Here is a 25,617-nt window from a genome sequence, read left to right on the forward strand (position 1 = left end):
GACAGCACGATACTCTATTTCTCCAAAACTCTTTACTGCTGTTTTAGAAGAAGTATTCAGAAAACTGGATTGGGATGAGAAAGGAATTAAAATAAATGGAGAATTTCTCAACCATTTGCATTTTACCGAAGTCAATGCTATTATTAGTAATAATCCAGACGAACTAGAAGAAATGATACAAGAACTGGCAAAGGCCAGCATTCAGGTGGGCTTGAAGAATTATAAACCAATCAGTCTTTTATCTCAGTAATTTATAAAATCTTCACCAAGTGCTGACATATAGACTTGAACCCACATTGTGATGAAGCCCAACCAAAAGAAAAGCAAGCTTTCAAAGTGGATTTAGTACAATGTATCGCATCCAAACAATCAGAGGACTCATAGAGAAACACAAGGAATATGAATTAATTATGGGATGTAATCAAGGAATATGAATTAATTAATCAGGGACTACAAACGAATCACCACACAAAAGTGTGGCTTCTTGTAGTGACACATTATCATGGAAGGAATGAAATTTTTACAATGGAAATGGGCTGGACATATTGCAAGAAGACAGAACAACAGATGGACCACAAGTATTCTGGGTTGGTATCCCCGTGGTGTTAAACGTCCGAGAAGGTGTCCCCACACAAGATGGATCGATCAGATCAGGAAAGTGGAGGGAGTCAACTGGATGGCTAAAGCATGAGACAGAATAACATGGAAAAATTTAGAGGAGACCTTCATCCAGCAGTGGATTGAAAATGGTTGATGATGACACACAGTAATTTTTACTGTGTGTTTTCCTTTTACCGGAGACTTGTGAACATTAAAATTATTAGGAGAAGAAAACTCTCTAGAGGAATTTGATCTTGACTTTTAGCATGAACGGTTGTCGGTTATGCATGTAATTATAGTAATGCTTTGTATTGAAGGAAAAATAAAGAATTTTTCCAGGTTTGAAACTTCATAAACACCAACCGTAACAGGGTTTTATAATTTAAAAAAAACCTATAAAAGTTGCAATCGGCAGATATAATGTTTCACTTATTCCGCTCGAAAAATAAAAATTATATTACTGATAAGCAACAATAAGAAAAAAAACTTGGTTTATTGATTTTTGGGAAAAAGCCCCAAAAAAGAAAAATTATACATTTATAATTTCCAACATAACTGCATGCTAAAATAAAATAAACAAGTTCTCTGACACGCACACACGATCTCACCAGAGAAAAACGAGAAAAAACACAATTTAAAATCGATGATTCAACCTGAGATATTTCAGTGACGTAATGAAAAAAATCACTTCTGTCAATCGTCACAAAATAAATATATAAAAGATAACTGATCTTTTAAACAATAAATTTAAATTAATGCACAAAAAAATGGCGAAAAGAGAAAGATGTCGTTCTATAATACACCACTAAACAAAACAATACGAACAAGAAATCAGATTAAGTAATCAAAAACAAATAGCACTCGGCTCGAGTCATGTTGATTTCGGCAACAAATCAAATGATATGTAAGCCTCGAGAAATGGTGGAAGGAAAAGCTGGGGAAGTTTTCGTACAAAACCAGGGCCATACAATGAATACATATACTGCCGTATTGCCATCCTTGATGAGTGTTTGAGAGACGAGGGTTTACCTATAAGATTAAATATAATAATTATCGTAATTACATAATCTTACAAAAGAGTATGGTAGAAATATTAAAGGAGTTCCTATGGAAAAACTCACTTATGGTGGAAACGATGTTCGCCCATAAACTCTCGCAGAAGTTTGATTTCACTCTTTGTCCCTCGACGACTTGCCTGCAAGCCTTCTGAACAGTGCCATTGATTATAGAGAATTGTAAGAAAAGTTCGATCTTACTAACCAGTTCTTTAGGGTCAGATATCACAAAGGGAGCAATGTGGGAAAAAATGTTAGTCATTTCCATCTCAAAGCTGATCCTCGGATCACACCCATACAACAATAAGTTCCTTGTACGATTGGGTTTCGTGGCTGAAGACAGTAGGACGATGGTGAGTTCAAAAATCTTACGCCCATATCTGGGACTATCTGCCTGGTCCAGTAAGATGTCCAATATATCAGTGCGAGGTAAATCGAGAGCTAGAAAAAACATTCATAAATACTAAATGTCAGATTGCGAAATATTTCAACTTTCTAAACGCACAAAAAGGATTGTTCAAATTTTCCTGTAAAACCAAAGCATTCAATAATGAGCTAAATATGAGATTCTGGCAGTTTTTTTAAGATTTTTGAAAGTTTTCTGTTACTAAAGGTTGAGAGCTTTCAATGCTGTTCAGAGAAAGTCATCATACTAGTTACTATATCATACTAGTTGCTGCACCTCTCAAAGGAGACATTCAGCCATAAGCACTTGGTGCCTTTCGCCTGCACATTTCTCAGTCCCCTTACCTCACTGGGGGAAAAACAGTGATCTTGGTCATCATCGTCTATCTCTATACACTGCTATTTGGACACAAGTGCACAGCTTGCTCCTTAGCAGAGTCTAGCTTGTACTTATCGGAGAGGTAAAAAATAAAAAAGCATCCTTAGCAAACTTGTAATACACCCATTGCCTGTGGACCCTCTTGTCTTACAAAGGGATTCCCAAATCTTGAATTTACCTTTTGGGAGATCCACAATTAATTAAACACGTATACACTAGCGCACAGATCTTGTAACGCACAACCCCCTGCAGCAGTTCTAATCCACTCGTGGATACACAAACTTCCTTTGTGTTCGTTGAAAAAACCGATTCCAGGTGGGTCCAGTGAAAACAGCTGAAGAATCATTCACAACACTGCAGGGGCGTAGCCAGAAATTTCGTTTGGGGGGGGGAGGGAGACCACTTTCATTTAGGGGGGGGAACCAAAGTGAGAGAATAATGGATTTGGCCATCTTTTTCCCTTTTTTCGGTCATTTTCTCACATTTCGGGGGGGGGGGGGGGACCAAACCCCCAAGTTCCCCCCCTCGCTACACTGTACAAATTACTGAACAACCGATTGTGAATGCTTCCATTGCATAATCCGCACGCTAATGTATATGTGCCTTAAGGCAGGGGCGGCTCCTGAAGAAGGCGCAAAAGCATGTGCCTCTTAAGAAAATTTTAATCACTATTGATTCAATTCTTCAAATGACTTGATTACAATATAATACCACTGAATTAATTTTCAGTGAATAAATTTGATGAAGTCGTGATTAAAAAAAATTGTGCCCCCATAAAATACGGGTCATATGGTCACCCCATACATTTCTAACTACTGACATTCTTCGGCCAGCACTTTTTATAGCACAGATCTAGCTATAGATGGTGCTGCTTCAGCATGGTCCATCCCACGCCTTCACGAGATAGCTTCGAAAAAGAAACACGGAAGGGAGAAAGAGGATGGTTATATACAGTTTATTGTTCTTCTTTTGGTCGCACGGAAAAGAGTGCCGGAGATACTGGATGCTGGAAGTGTAACATGAGGGGTTCCTCCGATTGCTGGTGGAAATCCCGATGGCGAGTCGTAGTACACCTTAGTTAAAAGAAAATATTGTAATAAATATTTGAATATATTGTGTCTTTACATTAAAATATCTAGAAATATGTTATTCATAAAATATTTAAGTGCAATTGTTTAATTCCATGCTGATTTGCCACCCCTGCAACTTTAAAATTTGATAATTTTGTAACTGTGTTCTTTGTTCCCCTTTAAAAAAGTGCTGCCCCCTAAATTTTGCCACCTGGGGCAGCTGTCTGCCTCTAGTTCCGGCCTTGCGTAATGATTAAGTCTGACCCTGCACATACGTTTTTATAAACAGAGAAAGTTGTATGATGAGAAACTGATCACCTCTTGCAATGGGATGATAAGCACAAATGCAGGGAGAACTGGTGCAACTCGCTCCAGCAGCGAAGAGAATATTTAAAGCTCTCTTGTCTTCATTTTTCACGGCAAAAGATACGGCCGAGTCATAAGTGCCGAAATCTGCTTGCGATATAAACACGGAAGGGAGATCTGTGTTTCCATGTACGCTGTCGGGTGAAAATCCAAGCTCCAAGAGTAACTTGAGACAAGAGTAACTGAAAAAGTGGTGAAGCATCATTAAATATTAGCATTAACAAACACATTTGGAAAAGAAAAAACCATCCCTGAAATTAAATTTTGAATTTTGAATTTCTTTTTGAAAAAAAGCTTAAATGATTATAATTTGTGCATCTATCAATCAAGTCTTTAATTTAATACCTCCCCACGAACAACAATGAGATATAGTTAACATCTTTAACTCATCAAAATGAAAGAATATTCTTACCTCTGCCATTTGACTGCCAGGTAAATGGGGCTGACGAAATTGTATTTGCGATCTATACCCAAATTGACACTCTCTGGATGACAGGACTCAATCAACGGCCGCAAATCCATTTTTGCAGCAATTATTTCTAAACACCTGAAGAAGAGGGGGGGGGAACTATCAATCAGAGACCTTGATCCAAGAAATTGAAAGCGTTTCAGTCATACCTCACTCACACCGACTATCCTTTCGGTATAATAACCATCCGATATAGTGTCTGCTTTCAAGGGAATGAGAGGTCATAAAAAATAAGTATGGCCTGTATATAATTTGTGAAGGTTCTGTTTCCTAAAATTTACTATGTCAAACAATAATGTTGAACATTAAAAAAAACAGAAAACATGTATACCTAGCATGATCTCCAATCACCGCAAGATGCAACGCTGTCATCTTACTAGAGGTTGTCAAGGCAGGATCTGCGCCGTTATCTAAAAGGATCTGCACACAAGATGCATGGCCATGCTGTGCAGCGACCATCAATGGCGTCTTTCCATTTTCAGCTGAACAGTTTAGTATACTTTCTTTGCCTAAAAGTTTAAGTATTTAATTCAATTAAAAGACACAGCATATAAAGATAAGCGTAAAAGAAAAGGGAAATAAAGTCATATACGACAATATTTTGTAGTCATAATAAACATGAAGGGTTGGACATAGAAACCTCCTTTATGCTCTTGTTCTGTTTGTCTCGAATTGCTCAAGAATAGTCAAATAAAAGATAGGGATAGACATATTACAAGGGTGTTGGAGGTAGAGTAGTCTAAACTCATGGCCTCATGATAATAATAAAAGATCTGATACATGATCTGAATACAATTTTTGAGAGCCATCATTTAAATTGGTGGGCAAGTATTTCTAACAAAGTGGGGGAGCTATGATGATCTTAAGACAGCCCTGGTTGAAGGAGTTCAAGCCAGAGCGATGCAGGCTGGCTTTCCATACACAACCCTGTACTATCAAACGCCATGTAATTAGCTTTTGAGGTAAAAAAAAGTAAAATACTAAATATATTTTGTTTTCAATGCCTTGTTTCGCAGCTTCCCTCAAAAGTATTTCGAGACATTCAGTTCTGCCTTGCCAAGCTGCAATATATAGCGGTGACTCGTTGCGCTGACTCTGGGCATCTATCTTGGCTTTTGCTTCCAACAAGCACAACAGCATTTCCTCGTGGCCCATTCTTGCCGCATGATGCAAGGCAGTCCATCCCTGAGAATCGGAAACGCTTGGATTGAAACACTTCTCCAGCAGATGTCTGACAGCAGAAATATTCTTATTTCGTGCAGCTGCACAGAAGAGAAAAAAAGAGATAAAAAAATAAAACAAGTGTCATAAATATTTATCATCTTGACTTCGGTAAAATATTGCATTTTATTGTCAAATCCATTCATTCAATGTTTGAGATTTGATAACACAGCTGACGTTCCAATTTTACAACTTATACGGACTAGAAAAATTAGTTTGTAAGTGGAAATGGCATATCGTTAAAAACCATGATGCTTAAACATAAAAACATGTCAGTTTGTAAAATTTAACGTTGCCTGTATATGATTTCTATTCATAAGTGTAACTTCAGTTTATCCTTTATTTTTGTCTTCAATATTATTGTTACTCATTATAGTGTAATGCTGCTCGGGTGGAGTAACCCAAAGAGAACGACACATTAAACTTTTGTGGTTTTTAAACTTTTTGCAGAAGCAACTTCCTTCTGTCCCTGTGCGGACGTGTGGGCATCGTGCTGGACTCTCTAATCTGGAAGCTGCCAGTCACTAGCAGATCACCAATGAATGAGGAAGTGTAAGTCAGCACCATCATGTCTTTGTTTTTGATGAAATTGCAAGAAAAACTTAAACACAACACTACATTAAATTTTGTCTGAAGCTTGGTGATTTGAGTAAAAACAATTCACAAGATTCAACAGACCATCGGAGATGAAAAAATGGGCACCACATGAATAAAAGAGTGATACAACCACTTCAAAGATGGCAGCACATGAATGGGGAGTGAAGTACATTCTGGTAGGCCCTCAACATCCAGAAATGAGATAGTTATTGACCAAGTGAGGACTCTGGTGATGCAGAATCATCGAATCATGATCGCAGAACTTGCAGACGAGGTGAGCATTAGCATTGGATCCGTTCATTCCATTTTGAGGAATGATTTGGTCTTCAGGAGATGCAATGTCAAAGTCATGTTGATCGTCTTCTCTGATTGCAGTGCCGTGGTTCATCACGAGTACGCACCATACAGCACAACCATCACCAAGAGGTTCTGCGTCATAATTGGCAGCTCCATTAATGCAATAGCGTTGTTCAAGTTTTTCCTTCAATTTTGTTGAAAAGAAAGATGAAAAGCTGTTCACTTGCACCTCCTCACTCATCTGCGGTCTGATGGCAGGAAAAAATTCAAGCATGTACACTAGGATTGCCTATATATGTGCACCAGCCTCACTAGCTTCATTCGTTCACACAAAAAATTATGATCAGATACTTTTGAACAAACCTTGTACACTCAGAAAACACACATTCTTGCATGAATGGATTTGTTGAAATTCTACAAAGGAATTTGTAAGAGGTGCAGATACAGTTAAACAGTAGCAACTTCCCAAAGCTTCCAAATGCCATCATGCACCTCCCCATGCCGTGTTTTTCATCAAGGTAGCATGAAAAAAAAACTATCAATAAACTGCTTAAAAAACTTGAAAGGTCTGACACATTCCCATAGGCGGAGATAGACATGAAAGGCGGGAGGAGGAGTACAATAATCAAAAGCTGGGAGGGTGTGTTGATAATCATGGCAATTCATATATATAGACGTGCATATACGGCGAATCAGTCAGCTCCAACATTAATGATGGGGGGGGGGAATTGCTAAGAGGTGCCACCCTTTCATATCTCTGCCCATGCACCCTTCAAAGGAAACTTTGGAAGCTTCGCAAGTAAGCATGCCTCACAGTTTGAAAACTCTTTTGCCCTATACATATAATACTATCTTACACTGTTATAGCAAGACTTGAAAAAAAATGGAAATTATCCTTGAAAAACTTTTACAGTGTGATACGAAAATATTGCCAAAGCAGTGCTAAAATGAGAAAAACATCAGAATTGGGCTATGATTGTCAGACGTGGGAATGAAAAGTGTATACCATGAAGCATTGGTGTGTTACATTACAAGCTAATAAATTGCTGGGAAGAAGACTCAAGTACTCTGAGTTCTATGTCCAATGTCTATGCTTTCACTTGCAGTGTTTAATTACAGTGAAACCTCACTACAACTGTACTCGATAAAACGATAAATTCCACTTTTACATCATTAGCTATTTTATTTATTATCGTGTATCATTATTCACTTTTATAACCTCATTCTAGAGTTCTTTTCCACTGCTGTATTCATACTTCTATGAATTCAAAAAAATAGGATTTTTCTATAAAGTTAAAAAAACCAAAAGAATCCAGTTATTGCCTTATCAAGATTTTTATAAGGCTAAAAATCCGAAGATTTCCAGGTAAATTAAAAGCATTGGCACCTATGGATTAGTTGTTCATGCAAACAGGAAAGATGCTTAAAAGAAATGGCTAGTTGTACCAGAGAAAAACAAAACTAGTTTGTAAAAATTTGTCAGTTCATTTGTCAGTCATCAGTCATTCAGCGGCACACACCAGTCCAGCCGCTGTGGTGGTCGAGTGGTTATAGTGCCGGACTCGTGATGCGAGGATCCGGGTTCGAACCCCACAGTGGTGGTCGGCTGAAGTTGGTTTTCTGTGGTTCCCAACTTCAAGGCGCAAATGCGAGCCGATCTCCCCGTTAAAAAGTCTCGCCACAGAGAGCAACAGTCCTACAACGGTAAATCATTCAACCATAACACTTCACTCATAGTTAGAAAAACTGGGGGCAGATGACAGCACTACACATAACAAGCATTACACAGAAACAAACTTTACGTCAGGTTGCACTACACGTACACGTACATTCCCGCATTTACCGATTCGTTGGGGGTTCGTTGGGGGGTTCTGGGGGGGGTGCATGTGTGGTGTAGCAGTAGTCGGTAGGGCCTCCAAAAAAAATGGGTCGGGGATCCATCGATTCGTTGGGGGTTCGTTGGGGGGTTCTGGGGGGGGTGCATGTGTGGTGTAGCAGTAGTAGGTAGGGCCTCCAAAAAAAAATGGGTCGGGGATCCATGATGTTCTTAAGTCAGCCACCTCGTTGGGCAATTTGCCTGTTGTGGCGTTGTATTTGTATTTGTATTTGTATTTGTATTCATAAAATCAAGTGGCAACTATTATAAAAACAAACTCTAATCCAGGAAGAATCGGTTCCACTGGAAGGTGGCCGTTACAGAGGTTTTATTGCACTACATTCACAATATTTTGAACAGATTAAGATTTTGAATGTGAAACCTACCAACTAACAAGGCAGTTTGTTCTTTGTCATAGCTGTCAGAAAAGTTTGTCCTTGAATCAGTGTCTGACCAGTCATCGCTGTCACAACCTGAAATGATGTTAGTAGATAGAATGCATAATAACTATAAGAACAAATTAATGCATATACATTATGCATGGCATTATTCAATCATTACACTTCACTCAAACATACTTGGAAAAAATATATGGGGGCAGTATAACAAGCACAAGACAGAAACAAAACTCAGTGTCACGTTCACAACATGCAGATTCCAACATATACCAATTTGTTAGAAGTTCTACCGAGGATTACCGATAAAGGGGTACCTGTGTGGTTTAGTAGTAGTCCAATTGAGCTAAAATTTGCATAGACCAGGGGTTTTTTTTTTAATTGAAACAAGACCGGAAGCAGCAAAATTTTAATGTCCCAAAAATTGTCTATAGCTAAAGTTGACCCGAAAAAGGGAACATACATCAGAATTAGAAAAGATAATCTAACACCAAGGGGTGCATAAAACACATTTTACATTCATATGCCCAACAACATCCGAACTTGAATCACCTTCATAATGAAAAATTAAACTTCTTTTTTCCCTCCCAGATATGTCAGTGAATGAGAAAAAAATTGAAAACTTATCAAAAAAAGTTTCAATGTCATAAAATTCCGCAACTATACTACCATTATGCTGTGAAGTCGAGGCACTTGGTGAAGGTCTGAACTTTTGTACACCAGGTGAATCCATGTTCTACGAGAAGAAACATTTTAAAAAACCCACGTTTGAATACAAAAATTAAAGCGTAGAAAAGCATGAATAAATTTACAACATTTATTCATTACATACATAATAACCTGTATACGTCTATCTCAGTCACTGTTTTTCATGTAAGATATGTACTTGACAGTCAAAGCCTTCGGATAAAACCAACATTTTCATTAGCAAAGTCGGCAAAGTCGAGGGAAATTTCAAAAGTTGAATGATAAACAGGGTTTGACAAATAAATAAATAAAATAAAAAAAATTAAGCAACGCCCAAATTTTTAAGAGCCAACATTTACCTATTCCCCACAAGCGAAACCCAAGCGTTTCTCTCTCTCTCTTGTTGGTAAATTTCATAAATACTAAAAAATTATCACTGTTACCTGCAATTATGTATAATAACCAAAACGTCTTTGGTAAATTTAATAAGTACTTGAAATTTATCATCTTTGCATAATACCCTGCAGGGAGTGGGGGGGAGGGGGGGCACGAGGCTGGAAAAACCTCTAAACATGCCCAACTTAAAATATCCATGCCTGATTTGATATTTTACATGCTAGCATCTGGCATGTGGTTGAAAAAAAAACCTGGTGAAAAATTTTTCATGCCCCTGGCATGTCAGACAGTATATTTGTCCAGCTATGGGGAACTCGTAACTCCACCAAACAAGTCCTTGTTATCTTCCCCCTCCCCACCTTTGAGGGGGGCAGCATTGAGGAAGTGGCTCCAGAGGTGATTCTTATAGTTTTTTGTTATTCACACTATAAATTCACAATATTGGGGCCAGTGAAAAAATCTGATCCAGGGAGGGGCGATCATTCCTCCCAAGAGCAGAAAAATATGAGGAAAATTTATCTGTCCGTAAAATACAGGATGACCTACACCATGGGTAGCCAACCCACGGCACGCCATGGTATCAGGAGTGACACACAAGTGCTTCTCAAAAATTAATGAGATGAAAATTGAAAATCTATTTCCAGTCAAAAAAATTCTCCCCAACTCTTAAATAATGTGAGGTGTATTATTTGATTAAGCAGGGGAAAGTCATTGAAGTTATCATGTTAAGTGGGAGAACTTTAACCTTGGCTCTATGGGAGAAATTTTGGTAACAGCGGAAAATTCTTCATTTAAGTGGGGTATCTGTCATTCAATTAAGTGGGACTGACTGTATATACATGAATCCTTGGGGAAGGGCGAATATCCCTCTTAAAAATTTTATTGGGGAGTAAGGCCCAAAGCACCTTCTACGGCCCAAAGTCCTCAGGTTCCGGTGTCTATGCTGAACATGGTGTAGGTAAAATGCATCCCCCTAGGAGGACAGAGTGGGGGCCTACAGTTGGTCTGGAGGAATTACAGGTAAAATGAACTTCTACCGATATACCTACATACACAATCTGCATAATGATAATAATTGAACTTGTGATTCAAAAATGAAAACAATTTAGAACAGAAAGAAATATCAAACTGAACATTTTTTGCAAAACTAAGAGTACGGCCAAACAATATCGTGCAGAAACGAAAAGAATACTCGTGTCCTGTAAAAAAGGATGTATGATTTGGGTGTTAAGTATTTGCATAGTGGCACGCACATTGAAAATAATCTTTATTGTGGCATGGCTTGGTAAATGGTTGGCCACCCCTGACATACACAATGAGTCGCTTCTCAAACACAGGGTAACATATTTTGTCCTGGATCCACCTCCCTCCCTTCCATTCACAGCTGAAGATTTCTGCCTCTGCTTCATTCACAGCGGATGATGTCTGCCTTTGCTCCATTTGAAGCTGAAGATGTCTATCTCAGCTTTATTCCCAGCTGCAGATGTCTACCTCAGCTTTATTCTCAGCTGCAGATGTCTACCTCATCTCATTCGTAGCTAAAGATACCTGTCTCCACTCTATTCGTAGCTGAAGATGTTTGCTTACGCTCAGGCGTGGATCCAGACAAGGCGGTGAGAACGACCGCTCTTCCCAAGAACAGGGGAAATTTACCCGCCTCATAAAACACGGGACGATCAAACAAACTTACAATTCACCATTCCTGACACATCATCCTGGATCGAAGGCTCACCAAAGAACCTAGCCAAGGGGCCTCTGCTGCAGTGTGTGTGTGTGTGTGTGTGTAAGGTGTGAGGGGTCATGTTGATGCGTTCCTCCCCTTTGGTAAGTCCCCATGGTAAGCAAATTTTAAACATTCTCTCACAAAATCTCACAAAAAAAACCAAAATATATACACTGTACATTTGACATTGACTATCGTATAACTAGCTAACTTAAATAGTTTTAAAGCTTAAAATAAGTTAGCTAGTTATGAGTGAAGTCTGTGGTGCTGTCATTTCAAGTGTATAAAAACTTTCATAGGAAAAACATGACAATTTGATAAAAACAGCACAGTTTAAAAATAAAAAGTTGCAAACCATTTCAACGTTAAAAATAGACAACACAAACATATTTAATTAAAATTACCCGATGTAAACAAAAAACCGAAACAATCAAGGCCGTTTTTTTTTTTTATGCCCCGGATTTGTAAACAGGATCAACGAAGATCAAACACTAGATTCAGTGAACGCTTGAAAGAAAAAAAAAAAACTACTTTAGGAAATTGAAAGAGTTGAACATTTCAAAATTTATTATAATTCGAAAAATTTAATTTGAAAGCAAACTTGAAATTATTTAGGGGGGGAGGGGGTTCCCCCTTCAAAGCACTACGTGCTTCAAGTAACCTGGCTTCTGATTATTATACAGCTGCTGCCATCTATGTTTGTTTCATTTAGTTTATAGTATAGGGGTCGTTAGTACCAAATTGCAACAGAACTCAACTATAAGATAGAACAGTGTTTCCCAATCGCCGCGTCTAGAAAGGGGTCTACTAACGCCCCCCCCCCCCCCCCCCACGAGAGGCTAAGCTCCAGGCAATCTACTAATAATAAGTAAAGTGGCGAAACGAATTACAAGTATTGTAGGCAGTCCACGTTCTATGCTATCCCAGGCCCGTCATTTAGGGGACCAGGGGGGAAACCGTGCCCCCCCCCCAATGGCTTTTGAAAATACACTAAAAATGGTATATATATATTTACATGCATTAAGTACATGTGCTTTGCCCCCCCCCCCCGAAAAAGTTGAAATGACGGCCCTGTGCTATCCTGTGAATAATTGTGAGACGAAATGAGCATCAGCACTGACCAGTAAAGTTCTTAATTAATTCAGCCCCACGGACGCTAGTTTTTGAAAGAAAAGCACATTAAAATTTAACCAATCTGCTCAAACGCTATGGCTTCACGCGAATTCTCTGAGCAGATGGCCAGGGCCGTCTTTAGAGCATCATGGGGCTCCCAGGCCAAGTGATTTTTCTGAAGCCCTACTAGGCAAATTCTCGAAAATTTCAACCAGATCTCATTTTTGTGAGGCCCCTCTTCTCTTAAGGCACTGCAGATGGCGAGAATAGATGAAGGGGGTATAGGCCGCTACTACAGCGGCGATTGGGACCCCAGCCTACCAATTATGGTCCTGGTCCTCAACCGTCGGGCAGCGGCCCGGTACCGGGCCGCGAGTGACTACCCGTTTCATTTTTCCTCATTCATTTTCCGTTGGTCGCGTGTTTGACCGGGCCTTCGACTCACAAAAATGAATGATAACGGGCCGCGGGCTTGGAAAATTTGAGAACCACTGAACTATAGAATGATCATCGAGCTTATATTACTGGAGGGAGGCATCCGACTACGTGTCTGTTAAGACTCGGCGCAAAACTCCTTGCATTCCGCACGTGACAAAGTTCGTTTGCCCATAGAAATGTACAGTTCGGTCTCTAAATATTGGGTTTCAAACATTAAAAAAAAGGATAGAGAACTCATCCAAAGATGAAAAAAGATTAAATTATTTATTTTTTCATTAATACTGGAATCATTTCTTTATGCTGGAATAATTTTCTTCTGTAATGCTGAAAAGTTTCATCAATTCTTGAATTTTCTTTCATTAATTCTGGAATTATTTCCTTTATTATTATTTCTTTCATTACTTCTGGAGTAATTGCTTTCATCAGTTCTGGAGTAATTGCTTTCATCAGTTCTGGATTTGTTTCTTTCATTAAAATGCTGAAATTATTTCTTTTACTAATGCTGGAATTATTTCTTTCATTGATTCTGAAATTATATCTTATTAATTCTGGAGTTACCTGTTTCATTAATTTTGGAATTATCTCTTTCACCAATCTGAAATTATTTTTCATTAATGCTGGATCGGAATTATCGCTTTCAATTATTTTGGAATTATCACTTCATTAATGCTGAAATTACCTCTTTCATCGATTTTGGAATTATCTCTTTAATTAATTCTAGAATTTTTCTTCCATTAATTTTGGAATTATCCCTTTTTCTTAATTCTGGAATTATTTCTTTCATTAATGCTGAAATTATTTCTTTCATTAATGCTGAAATTATCACTTTCATTTATTTTGGAACTGAAATTATCTGTTTTATTAAAACTAGAATTTTTCTTTCATTTATTCTGGAATCATCTTTCATTAATTCCGAATTATCTTTCATTAATTCCGAATTATCTTTCATTAATTCCGAATTATCTTTCATTAATTCCGAATTATCTTTCATTAATTCCGAATTATCTTTCATTAATGCTGGAATTATCACTTTTATTTATTTTGAAACTGAAATTATCTCTTTTATTTATTTTGAAACTGAAATTATCTCTTTCATTAATTTTGGAAATATCTTTCATTAATTCTGGAATTATCACTTTCATTAATTTTGAAACTATCAAGTTCGTCAATGCTGAAAGTACATCTTTCATTAATTCTGGAATTATCTTTAATTACTCTCATGGAAGAAATGCCACATGCGACTCATGAAAGGAACAAATCTAAATTAAAGAAACATAGAAATGAATCGATCTGTCTGTTTTTGCTTCAAAAAATGCTTGATTAAAGCTGCGGAATTTCTTCAATGTAATTTATACGGGCCCATAATTAATTTCAAAACATCCTAAACTACATTGATTGATGCAATTGGATAATGTAAGACAATACGGAGACATTAATTTTCATTTTCATGCTGAAGAAGACATAAATAGAAAGCTGAAATCAATGTTATTGCATGGATATCCACCTCTCTCTCTCTCTCTCTCAAAAGTGGGTCTGGCTCATTATTTTATATTTAATTTTCTGGGCTTCGTATCTCTAAGCGAATTCAATATTTCGAAAATCAAAAATTCAATTCAATTTTTTAAATTATGTGGCGGAAAACCCCACTAAATGCTTCATTTCTATGAAGCATTTGAAGCATTTAATCGGCAATTTTAACATTGATCTCTATGGGGGATCGTGTTTGTTTGCACCGAGTCGCGTGATCTTCCGACGGAACGGTTGGGGCGACAACCATACCACTGCCAAGGCAGAGACCGCTGAAGTGTCATACTCTCTCCAGTAATATAAGCTCGATGAGAATGATGGATTTTTTTTATTACAAAACAACAGACCCTGATGCTTTCATATCGGTTTTACTTGTCCGATCCGGTACAAAACTCAATCCAGATGGGGTTACCAAACTGCCAAACTTAAAATCGAGACTCCCGCATCATGTCATTAACAAATGTTCACAACAGATTGCGCCACGGAATTGTCAGAGAATAACAATGGTTTTTCAATCAATACGGCAACCATGTGTATAAAACCGCGAATAAATTGTAACCAGTATTGTCTTGAGGCCCCCGGGTGGGCCAATGCGTTAAGACGGCACTGTCATTATGCCGGGTTTTCCCGGTTCTACTGCGCCGCGTGAACTGAAGAGGACCATTTCGCGTAGGCAGAAACGTGTAATTTTATCACACTACGCATTTGTGTTTTCCTAGTGTGGCGCATCGTATGTTCTGTCATCTGTATATCCACGTATTTTTGCACAATAAAAGAGGGAGACAAAGGAAAGAAAACACAACAAAAGTGAAGAGATCCACGAAATGCACGGCGCATTTGACTCCTCACAGGCGAGTTAAATTTCCTTTTTGTATTAATATTTGTTAATTAAATATTTTGCTCCGCGAAGTATCCCTCCGATAGAGGATTGAAACACAATTTCGTTTCCGATGAGGCTTTCTTTTGCTTTGTTATGTGTTAAAATATATTATTTAAGCCGGGTTTTTCCTAGCAGCAGGTTTTCTGGGTGCAGGGGTGCAAGCGCTCCTCATCCATTTCGGAACAGCAAATTTCATTTTTGGAGCAGAAATTTTGAAAATGGAGCAGAACTGAACACGAACTATATCTGCAATATAGGTTGATTAACCTCCAACAAGTGGAAATAATTTGTGTTTTTGAATGTGTAGAGTGAGGACATTCTTTTTTTTGAACTGCAAGTTTTGAATGCAAAGTTATGGCACCTAAAATAAATTCGTTTTGGGAAGGCTATGTTGCATAGGCGTAAACTTCTATACGGCCCATGGGCCCGAGCCCCCCCCAACATTTTTGAAGACGCGGCTCAGCCCCCCCAAAAATTCGTATGAATATGGATTATTCATTTTGCAATGATGAAAATTTTTTTTTTAACCAAAAGTTGTCCTAATTATGAATTAGTTAATGGAAACACAATCTGCTCAAAATTTTAGTTCTTTTAAAAAATCTGGATGGTCTTTGGCTTTCTTGTTCCATGACAATACGTTTATCTCATTTCTTCCCTGCCGTTGAATCCCCAATTGCACCCTCCATCGGTTCCAATCCTTACTGCCAGAAGGCACGGCTGAGAGGAAGATTCTTTGAGGTGTTGAGGGGGCTCTTTCTTCTTTGCCTGTGGCAAAAACTGAGTGTCTCTTCTTTTGTTCACTGCGACCGGAGGACGGCCATGGCGCCGACATGAAAATAAGCCCAAAGATGCATGGTGGGGGGAGGGGGAGGTTGAAAAATGGGAAGCAATGATATTGAAACCGAAATAAATTACACTCTATAAAGAATAGGTGCTAAATGCCCATTCATAACAGATCTTGAGGACCGATGCCGAAACATTTTTCAAGCCCCTTTACAACAAAATTTGACTAGGGGTGGGGGTAGAACATAGAATCAAATAAACAACAAGTGAATTATAATATTGATTTTAAAAAAGGAAATGAAAAATAAATGATAATTTTTCAAAGGTCCAAGACCAACCCCTCGACCGGGCTTTATTGGCCCATTCGTTAAGTCACCACTACATTTTAACAATCAATACAAAATATTATCTTTATAACTAAGGGATTCCTGAACTATTTACGTTCGCAGCACTCATGGAAATTTTAAATGTTGCCCAACACCTCAGCCAACGTCTTCCTAAAGAGTGTAGTCAACACCATAACCCTTGTTTTGTGGAACAGATTTGCACCCTCCACTAATATAATTTGACTGGCTCTTCGTTTTCGTAAGAATGCTCATTTAGGAAAGAAAATTAGAATTTTTTTTTGAATTTTTGAGTAGGAAAACTGAACATCCTAATCTAAATTGTGCATGTGTATCAACAAAAATTGTACAAACTGTATAATTTTTATTGATGAGGTGACTGAAAAGGCAGTGACAGCAACGCCAATGAGGTATGTGATATCCCCGCCCCCTCAACGTTTTCTCCCCATCAAAGCTGCATTAAGAGCTGCATTAAGATTATCTTTCAAGCGGCTTTGCTCCTCATCTGGTTGGGAATTTCGAAGATGAGAAACGAAACTAAAACTAATTCAATAAAAAGTTATCAATTAGGTCATTGCAAAGATGGCCTACTACACATTATCGGTAAGGGGGGGGGGGAGATAGCCTACAAGTTTGCTACAAGACTCATTCATTCATAAGAAAAATATCGCTCACAAATTGAAAAGAATTTCTTCAATTTAAAAAGTAAAAATTAATCTTCAATTACCTCAGGAAGCAGGTTGGCCACCCCTTTATAAATAGTGAAATGCATGCACAATATCGGTATGTAAGTGCCGCAAAATGTATCTATTTAAAATTCAATAAATCATAAATAGTCATTCCTCGGTATAACGTCACTCGGGGACCAAATAAAAATGACCGGAAGCTGCGATAACTTGATAACGAGTATTCCCATTTCACTAATTTTGTTGGCAAGGACTATAAAAGAGATGTTATAGGCATCCCCTATCCTGCATCAGGGCCTTTGGTGGATACAGTGAATTTTTCGTGTGAAAAACAAAAAATGATAGGGGGGGGGGGGAAATCGTCCCCCCGCACTAGAGCCCTGTTAGTCCAATACCTTCTAAAGCAGCTTGCTCTAGAAGGTGTTGGTTAGTCCCACCGTTGAGCGGGGTGGGGGGCATGTTTATAGTGCAATGTATGTCTGATGTCTGATGATGTTAATAGTTATGACTTTACAACGAGATCTTTGGTCGAGAGATCTTTTCAAGCCTCTCTCTCGGTCATCCGTTTATAAGATTTCAAATTGAAAATTAATTCAACAAAGAAAAAAATTATAGGTTTTCTTTCCATGTTTAGCGAGAAAATTCTTTTTCTATGAACACAGGACCATAGCGTGCCTTTTCGGGGCCCCCAGGGCACACTTTTTCTGGGGGCCCTTGGAAAGGATTATTATTATGCAAAATAAATGTACATTATTTTGTGGCGCCCAATTAGGCATGTGGCCCTGGTGCAATGCCCCGGTTGCCCCAGCCTAGTTAGGGGGGCCTGTATGACCATATAGTAGTTATTCCAGACAACCAGCTTTCGCGGGTAGATAGGACAAGGCAAATCGCTTTGGGACAAGATCAAAGAAAAGCGTTGAGTCGCAATCAGCATTAACCATTGAGGACAACAAAGCCCGTACTTCTGACACGGGCATCAGAAAGAGCAATCACTAATTTATTTTTTCTTAGCTGAGCATTGTTTACTGTCTCTGTAGATCGGCTGGCGACAGAAGTAGAAAATGCCATCAGTGAATCCTCTTGAATGCACTTCTGTACTATGCCTGTGACAGATACCCATTATGAGTTAAGAAAAAAAAAGGAGAAAACTGTTCAACAGAATACACCCCAACCCCCCCTCACTTGTTAACTAGGGAACTGGTTGACCGGTCTATATCGCTTCCAGACCCATTAATCCACTCATTCTCTGGCCTCAGGATGACTATCTCCAATAAATACGGCTTACCAACATACAAAAACGTGGCCAACAGATGTAGCGATACCATAAATGTATCCTCAAGAACAAGTAACACATTGTTTTAAATCATTATGTACCTAAGAACATCCTAATCTAAAAACTGATAATTAAAATAAACAATCAACTTCCGGTGCGAAATTCCACGCTAAGCCAAGGAGACGCAGCGAGCCTCAGCGAGACCGCTTCGGGTAACTCAATATGACTGATAAGAATGATCAACATATCCTCGACACCCTCAGGCCAATTAATACTAGATTAATTTAATTCAACGAGATTAAAATTCCCCAAAGTTCATCAGTCCAACAACGATCAATAGATGGCGCCAAAGATTTAGTATAATTAAACCCAAAGCGAACTAAACAATCAAAATATCAGATACCAATGAAAAATCTATTATCAGATAGACGAAAATAATACATATAAACGATCACAGCAAATTATACTGCTAGAAACAGAAAAGAAGAACGAAAAGAACAGATAATTGAAACATCGATTGGAAGGCATCAGGGAAGAAAAGGATGCAATACTGACATCAGGAACCGCCTAAACAAACGGTTGAAAGCCATAGAATAATGGTGAATCGCCTGACGGAGGTCACGGCGTTACACCGTTGAAATATAACTATGGACCCTAAGTACCGCAATTAAGTAGAACCCCGCATCAAGCAACGGAGGTTGTCTTGTTACTGGGCTCCTTTCTTGTGAGGAAAAGGAAGAAAACCGGAAAACTAAGTCCTCTAGTCCCGGCCCTGCATCGAGCGGTGGAGATCGTGTCGTTGCTGGACCATGGGATAGAGTGAAATGAGTTCATGAAAAACTGGAACGAAAAAACGGCTAATCCAGAAAATCTCGACGAAGCAGCATAATCAACAAAAATCCACAGAGGAGGCGGTTTAGATACCTCCCTGTGTGCACAGATGGCGGCATAGGGAACAAAATGAAAAATACCCATACTATTTCTGTAAAGAGTGCAAAGAAATTTATATTAGCCAAGAAATCTGCGCATATATTATATTTAAAAAGAAAAAATATTAAAAAAGAAAAAAAAAAATATATATATATATATATATATATAAAAAACTAAAAAAAACTCAGATCAATACTTATTATAATCACATTTACTCGTAAAACCACAGATATCGATCTATTGTATCATAATCAGGATAGTGAAAAGAAGATATAATCGTCAATAAACATTGGAAAATCGACGAAAGTTACCAAAGGGATTTCAGAACATAAAAATGACCCCAGAAAATATCCCATGTATATTTACCCCATATATAACCGCATGTATACTGTACATAATATATAATCAGGATTCTTTACCATTACAAACAAGGACTTTGTCCTTAATTGAACTCAGGAATAAGCAATGATTTATTTTTTCGATCAACAAAACACCTGTCTAAAAACTATGTTCATTTATATCCTAAAATGAACATAAAGCCATGCTTATTTGCCAAATGCAACCCAAGACGGAGAAGATGTGGGGATAAGCCCCGGCGCTTCACATAAAAGTTCATGGTAATGGTAATGGCTTCCTGTACGATCTCCTTCCTCATTGTTTGTACACCCCTCTGGAGGTAGCAATGTATTATATGATAGCAATAACGAGATCGATGTTGTAGTTTTCCTGTCAGCGGCGCTTTGACTATTTTTGTTCCACTAGAAATTTAGTAGCCTTTCTAGAATACAACTGCCCTGAAGCGAGGCGGAGCATACACAAACACACACATATATATAGGCGAATTCCGAACAAAGACACACACGAATGGGCAGCCAGATGTATTGGAAATTTTTCCCTGAGGAAGCGTGAGAACTTTCCCGAAATTTTCAGTCATGGATACCGCCATCTAACTGAATCATGTGTTTATAGGTGTTTAAGTAACACACATCTACGTGTCCCTCCTTCAGGAAGCTAGCACAGTGTTACATTTTTATGTTGTCCAGATGTACTAACCATGAGAAAAAAACGAAGAATAAAAGACATCCGAAATGGTCACAAAAGATGAATTCGGCTGGTCAAATCACCATTTGACCAGCAGAACTATAGTAGTTACAAAAGGTAATTGCCGACAAATGGTTGCGCACGAAGACGTGAGAAATTTTTCTGTACAGAGTTGACAATACCGAAAACAGGATTGCCATATTAACTATAGCAATATAGCATATAAGAAGAGGAAGAAACATCCAGTTGTTTTTGAATACAAGTGTCATCGTTGAGTGTTCATGTTACAAATTTTTAAGTCAACGCTGATCGATCGTTGCATCCTTACTCATCCTTCATGATGAAGGAATCATCATCAAAGCCCAATTTGTAACAGAGCAATAATAATCTTGGTAAGTACAACCTCATTAGCAGTTTCTCTAATTTTTTGGGAATTTTGCGATTGCATAAAATGTTTATACAGATATTCTTGAGGCCAAAAGCTTTTACGACAAACATTGTTTGGAACAAGATTGTTAAAGAAATCTAAAGTACAGTAGAACCTCGATTATCCGAGGGTGGATTATCCGGAGTTCAGAAATTACAAAACTACGAAAGGTGAAAGAAAACCGACCATGAAATTATTGATCAGACAACACAAGAGATTTTGGTAATAATATTCGGTGATAGTGATTAGAAGAATGGGAACAGAGATTGTTATTGAAGTTATGATCAGTTAGATCAGAGTATCCTATAATGGGCAATATCGCCCCTTGGGGGCATGGAAAGGTCCAGGGGGGGGGATTGAGAAAAAAACAAATTCTGAAGAGGAGGACGATGAAACAAAAAGTTTGGAAAACTGCGAGTTGGATTATTCAAATTTGTTTTGCTTAAACAGTGGTCTCTAATAACAAGGAACAAAATAAGTCTAAAATAATTTGTGTAAAAAAAACATCTTATGACACCCAAATTTTTTGGTTTGATATTAATAGCAACTGATCACCTATGTTGGCCAAATAAAATCGAAACCAATGTTTTTATACCCTCTATGGTTCTCCTCCATAAAACGTATTGAAAATTATTTTTTTTCCAGAAACCGATGCAAATTGGCACTGTTAGCATATTTTAACAGCAATTTAATTAATTATACTGGATTTAACTAGCTAAAATAATTAATTAAGGGTAAAATATAGTCTGCCTTAATTTTAATGTTATCTGTAAACAGATAGAATTTTGCTCAGCAAAGTTGAATAGTTTCGTCCTTGAATTTTATTTTCATTTCCCTCAATTTGGTGCTATAATATAAATCTCTGAGCACGTAAAATTGGGACAGCTCTCAAATATGACACCAACAAGGAATCAGCTTTTTCTAGATAGATAAAAATTATTGTAATTATATAGCTGTACCTTGTACTGAAATGACACTAAAGGATGTACTTTCTGAAATACCAAAAAACCTGTTTGTGTTTTTTGACCATTTACCATGTCTATTCAAAAATCAACGGGACTATATAGGGTTAATGCGCAAAAAAGTTGCTCTTCCTTCACATTTTTTTAATTGATGCAATAAAATTATTGCATCATTGATTTCATAATGAGATTATCACCATATCAGATATTATCTACACCGAACTTTTGTCATTAATTACGCAATAATAATTTTCTCATTATTAATACGCGAAAGAGCCCAGTATGGTGTCGCATTTTTCCTCTCTTTAAACACTGTACTCACTCAGACATTTTAATATTTTTGTTTTGTTTGTTTATATTGAATTTTTTGCAAATTAAATACGGTACTCCTGTACTATATTGAAATGCACATTATTGAACACAAATGAAACGAAATTAAGTATTTCTGCTCGAAGAAATGCCGACCAACAAAAAACCAAAATATCAAATCGTAATATTTTCAGTGATTTTGTCCTCTTCACCCCCCCCCCCCCACCTCTAAAGAGAAAAAGAAATGAACATGAAGTAAAATCATTTGTCAAACATTTTATAGGATAGCGGCTCTGGCTGCATAAGCCTATATGACCATGCTTTTTGAATTTTTCATCGAGTATAAATTTCAATACTGTTTTAAAACATTGAATGATTTCTGTTTTGATGTCATTTGAATATATAGCCGATCTTGACAAATCAAAAACTATGTAGGAAACAGCCATATTCCTGAAGAGCCAAGCATGGTTTTTGCTGAAGAAAAACGGTCCGAAATGATGTTTTTTAGATTTTTTCAGGACTTACGGAGACCCCCCTCCCCTCCCATGTTGAAAGCCACACTGTTTTCGTCATCCTATGATTCCACTCTAGCAATCACATGCAGAGAATGTTTGGTGCCGATACCGATTTTCTAGTCGCCATGGTGACCTGGAGCCCGAGATTTGTCAAGCCCTGATATATAGGGACAGGGTTCGTACCCTCCTTGAAAATCCTTGGAGAAAAAGTTCATTTTCAAGTCTTTAAAAGTCCTTGAAAAAAATTATAATCATTTTCAAAGTGTTCCTGCGGATGTGACCACGGAATGGAGGTGGCTTCAACAATATCTGTTGCAAGTTCCGAAATGAACTGACTGCTAACGGAGGTTGATTGTTGACCGTAGATGCACGCAAAAACAGTTCTTTAAAACAGAACTGATTTTTTTCAGAAGAGCTGAACTCGATGCTTTATTGACTTTTTTCTTGAATATAGAAATCGAACAACACAGACGAATTTTTTGTTCAAGTTTATAAATAACGCATTTTTGTATTTCAAATCTTGAAAGGAACATCATAAGAGTGCTTGAGGTTTATGAAACAGCAATGTTATGTCAATCTCAGTGCTGTATTTCGAGTAATTTTTTTTGTAATATAATTTTTTCTTGATTTCAATTTCATGAAATATGGTTTTGAATTACAATAATTTTTAGTTTTCTTAGGGAAATTTTTGCGGAAGAGTAAGGTAGAGATAACGTTTCAGTTATACGATTTTTGCATTTATACGACGCTTTGACCCGACTGTTCGACGACGTGCTTAAAAACCTCGTTTATACGACGCGACGAATAAACGAGGTTCTATTGTATGGGGCTTGAGCCCCCCCAACATTTTCAATAACTTTACGCCCTTGCTATGTTGTAGCACTTTTCCACACGAAGTTCAGCTTCAGTGCAATCATAAAAGAGTGCAAGGATCATGGACTTTCGATAAGTAAAGGTGAAATTAGCAACATCATTAGACGGAGAAGTGATTCAGACATTCCATGTAAGAAATCTCTCTTGTAATTCTTTGGATTGTAGAGCAACCCATTCATCACACATAATCAATAGTTCTGTTGGTGATACAATGTTAAACAACATCCCAGCAATACGTGAGGGAGTAATGTACACTGGTGAAATAAATTAATAGAATTTGCATATTTTATCGAATTTCATGAAAAGAACTGAACTGAATGTAAAACCACTGCTTCTAGACAAAAATGCTAATATTGTACGTCAAATACGTAAGCGTACACGTGTGTGTAGGCGGAGCCAGTAGAGAAACAGGCTTTATAAGCGCGCGTAAGTTAAGACGCATTTCGTTCGCTAGCACACCTCGGCGAATTTCTTGGTGTTATTTTGCAGCAATCGGTTAATTTCAAATTGTAACAGTAAAAATGAGTAACCACCAACGTTTAGATGATGGAATGAGGTGGCGAATTGTGGGGAGGCTAGAAGCAGGCCAATCTCAAGTCCAGATTTGTAGAGAGTTCAATTTAACGCCCAGCGTCGTGTGTAACTTATGGAAACAGTTCCAGGATACCGGATCCATCGAGAGAAAGCCTGGGCAAGGTCGTCCAAGAGCCACGACGGCCAGAGAAGATCGCCATTTGTCGATTATAGCGAGGCGTAATAGGAGTGCTACAGCTTCTCAGCTCTCTCGTGACTTGTATGCAGCCACAGGATCCCGTGTATCAAGGGTGACTGTTTCTAAAAGACTTCATGAGAGAGGGTTGTTTGCAAGAAGACCTGCTGTTTGCGCCCCGCTCACTTCTACGGACAGGAGAATCCGTTTATCATGGCGCAGATATATATGGTGCAAAAAATATTTTGATAAAATCAGCGGTATTTGTAGCAGCTATACTCAGAAAAAATGATTTTGTGAAGTAGAACAGTACAAAAAAATGTATGAAAAAACTTGGTATTCCAACGGGATATGGTCGCGTGACGCCACTTAATTTTTCGAAAAGAATAGGTAAAAAACCAGTTACAGGGCTTCACCCTTACTTCGGATTACCTTAACCAATACTATACTCATTATTTCACGTAAAGGTGAGGTCAGCGTTGAAATTTTCCAGGACATACCAGGTAGGGCCTCCGAAAAACCACTTGGCCCGGGGGCCCATGATACTCTTAAGACGGCCCTGTACGTAGGCCAGTGTTTCTCAATCTTTTTGAAACCGCGACCCAGTGAATCAAATTTCTATTAGTCTACGGCCCGGTCTGGAATAATTTACTCGTTCAAAAGATAATTGATGGACAACCAATTACCTTTCATTTGATTAATTAAAACGACTTTAATCGATTAATTAATTAAACCATCTAACTGATTAATTAATTAAACCCTTTCAATTAATTAAACCCTTTCAATTAATTAATTAAACCCTTTCAATTAATTAATTTACACCATTACAATAAATTAATCGAAATACTTTATATATTTTCTATATTATCTAGAACCCCTTAATACAGTATATGAAGGCGTCTTACAAGTGAAATGGTCGACTTCAGTGACGTCAAAGCTTCACGCGGAGGCTTTCTGCTATAGAAGGTGTTGGTAGAGCGGCGGGTTTAGACGCGGCTTTACAGATTGCCCTCCACGCACAGACAAAACAGGCTCCGAGCTCGTCTTCTCTCTCGAATTCTCTCACATGCATATACGAATTCATCGTTACGGTAAAGATCGATGCAATTTTATAAAAATAATAATCAAAATGAGTGAACACTACAAGAAACTCAAAGACCCGATTTTTTTAATCCGATTTCCGTAGTATTGAGAGTGTCTCCCGCAGCTCCGTAGTTGATTGCGGCTGTCCGTAGTAACCAGGGTTGTAAAAAACCCGTGTTTTTTGGGTA

The 25,617-nt window shown here is 38.0% G+C and overlaps 1 protein-coding gene across 3 annotated transcripts in view; it reads right to left on the bottom strand.

The window, feature by feature from the left end:
- Positions 1 to 1,074: 1,074 nt before the first annotated feature.
- The window catches only part of LOC149080885 (ankyrin repeat and SOCS box protein 14-like), a 30,779-nt gene continuing 6,236 nt past the window's right edge, over positions 1,075 to 25,617 (bottom strand). The window contains exons 1-9 of one of the 3 annotated variants that reach the window (XM_089237553.1): positions 11,941 to 12,122; positions 9,400 to 9,466; positions 8,722 to 8,808; positions 5,349 to 5,606; positions 4,676 to 4,853; positions 4,288 to 4,422; positions 3,828 to 4,057; positions 1,722 to 2,096; positions 1,075 to 1,629 (exon numbers count right to left, since the gene is read on the bottom strand). In XM_089237553.1, the coding sequence (XP_089093679.1) occupies positions 1,472 to 1,629; positions 1,722 to 2,096; positions 3,828 to 4,057; positions 4,288 to 4,422; positions 4,676 to 4,853; positions 5,349 to 5,606; positions 8,722 to 8,808; positions 9,400 to 9,463 (1,485 nt within the window). In that variant the 5' untranslated portion in view covers positions 9,464 to 9,466; positions 11,941 to 12,122 and the 3' untranslated portion in view covers positions 1,075 to 1,471. Of the gene's footprint in view, positions 1,630 to 1,721; positions 2,097 to 3,827; positions 4,058 to 4,287; positions 4,423 to 4,675; positions 4,854 to 5,348; positions 5,607 to 8,721; positions 8,809 to 9,399; positions 9,467 to 9,562; positions 9,631 to 11,940; positions 12,123 to 25,617 lie in introns of those variants that run through there. The other 2 variants (XM_089237554.1, XM_089237555.1) reach the window with 2 other exon arrangements.

Source organism: Pholcus phalangioides, unplaced genomic scaffold (assembly GCF_987345545.1).
Source record: "Pholcus phalangioides strain wild (caught in Gottingen) unplaced genomic scaffold, Ppha-v1.0 ptg000010l_1, whole genome shotgun sequence".
Classification (NCBI taxonomy): domain Eukaryota; kingdom Metazoa; phylum Arthropoda; class Arachnida; order Araneae; family Pholcidae; genus Pholcus; species Pholcus phalangioides.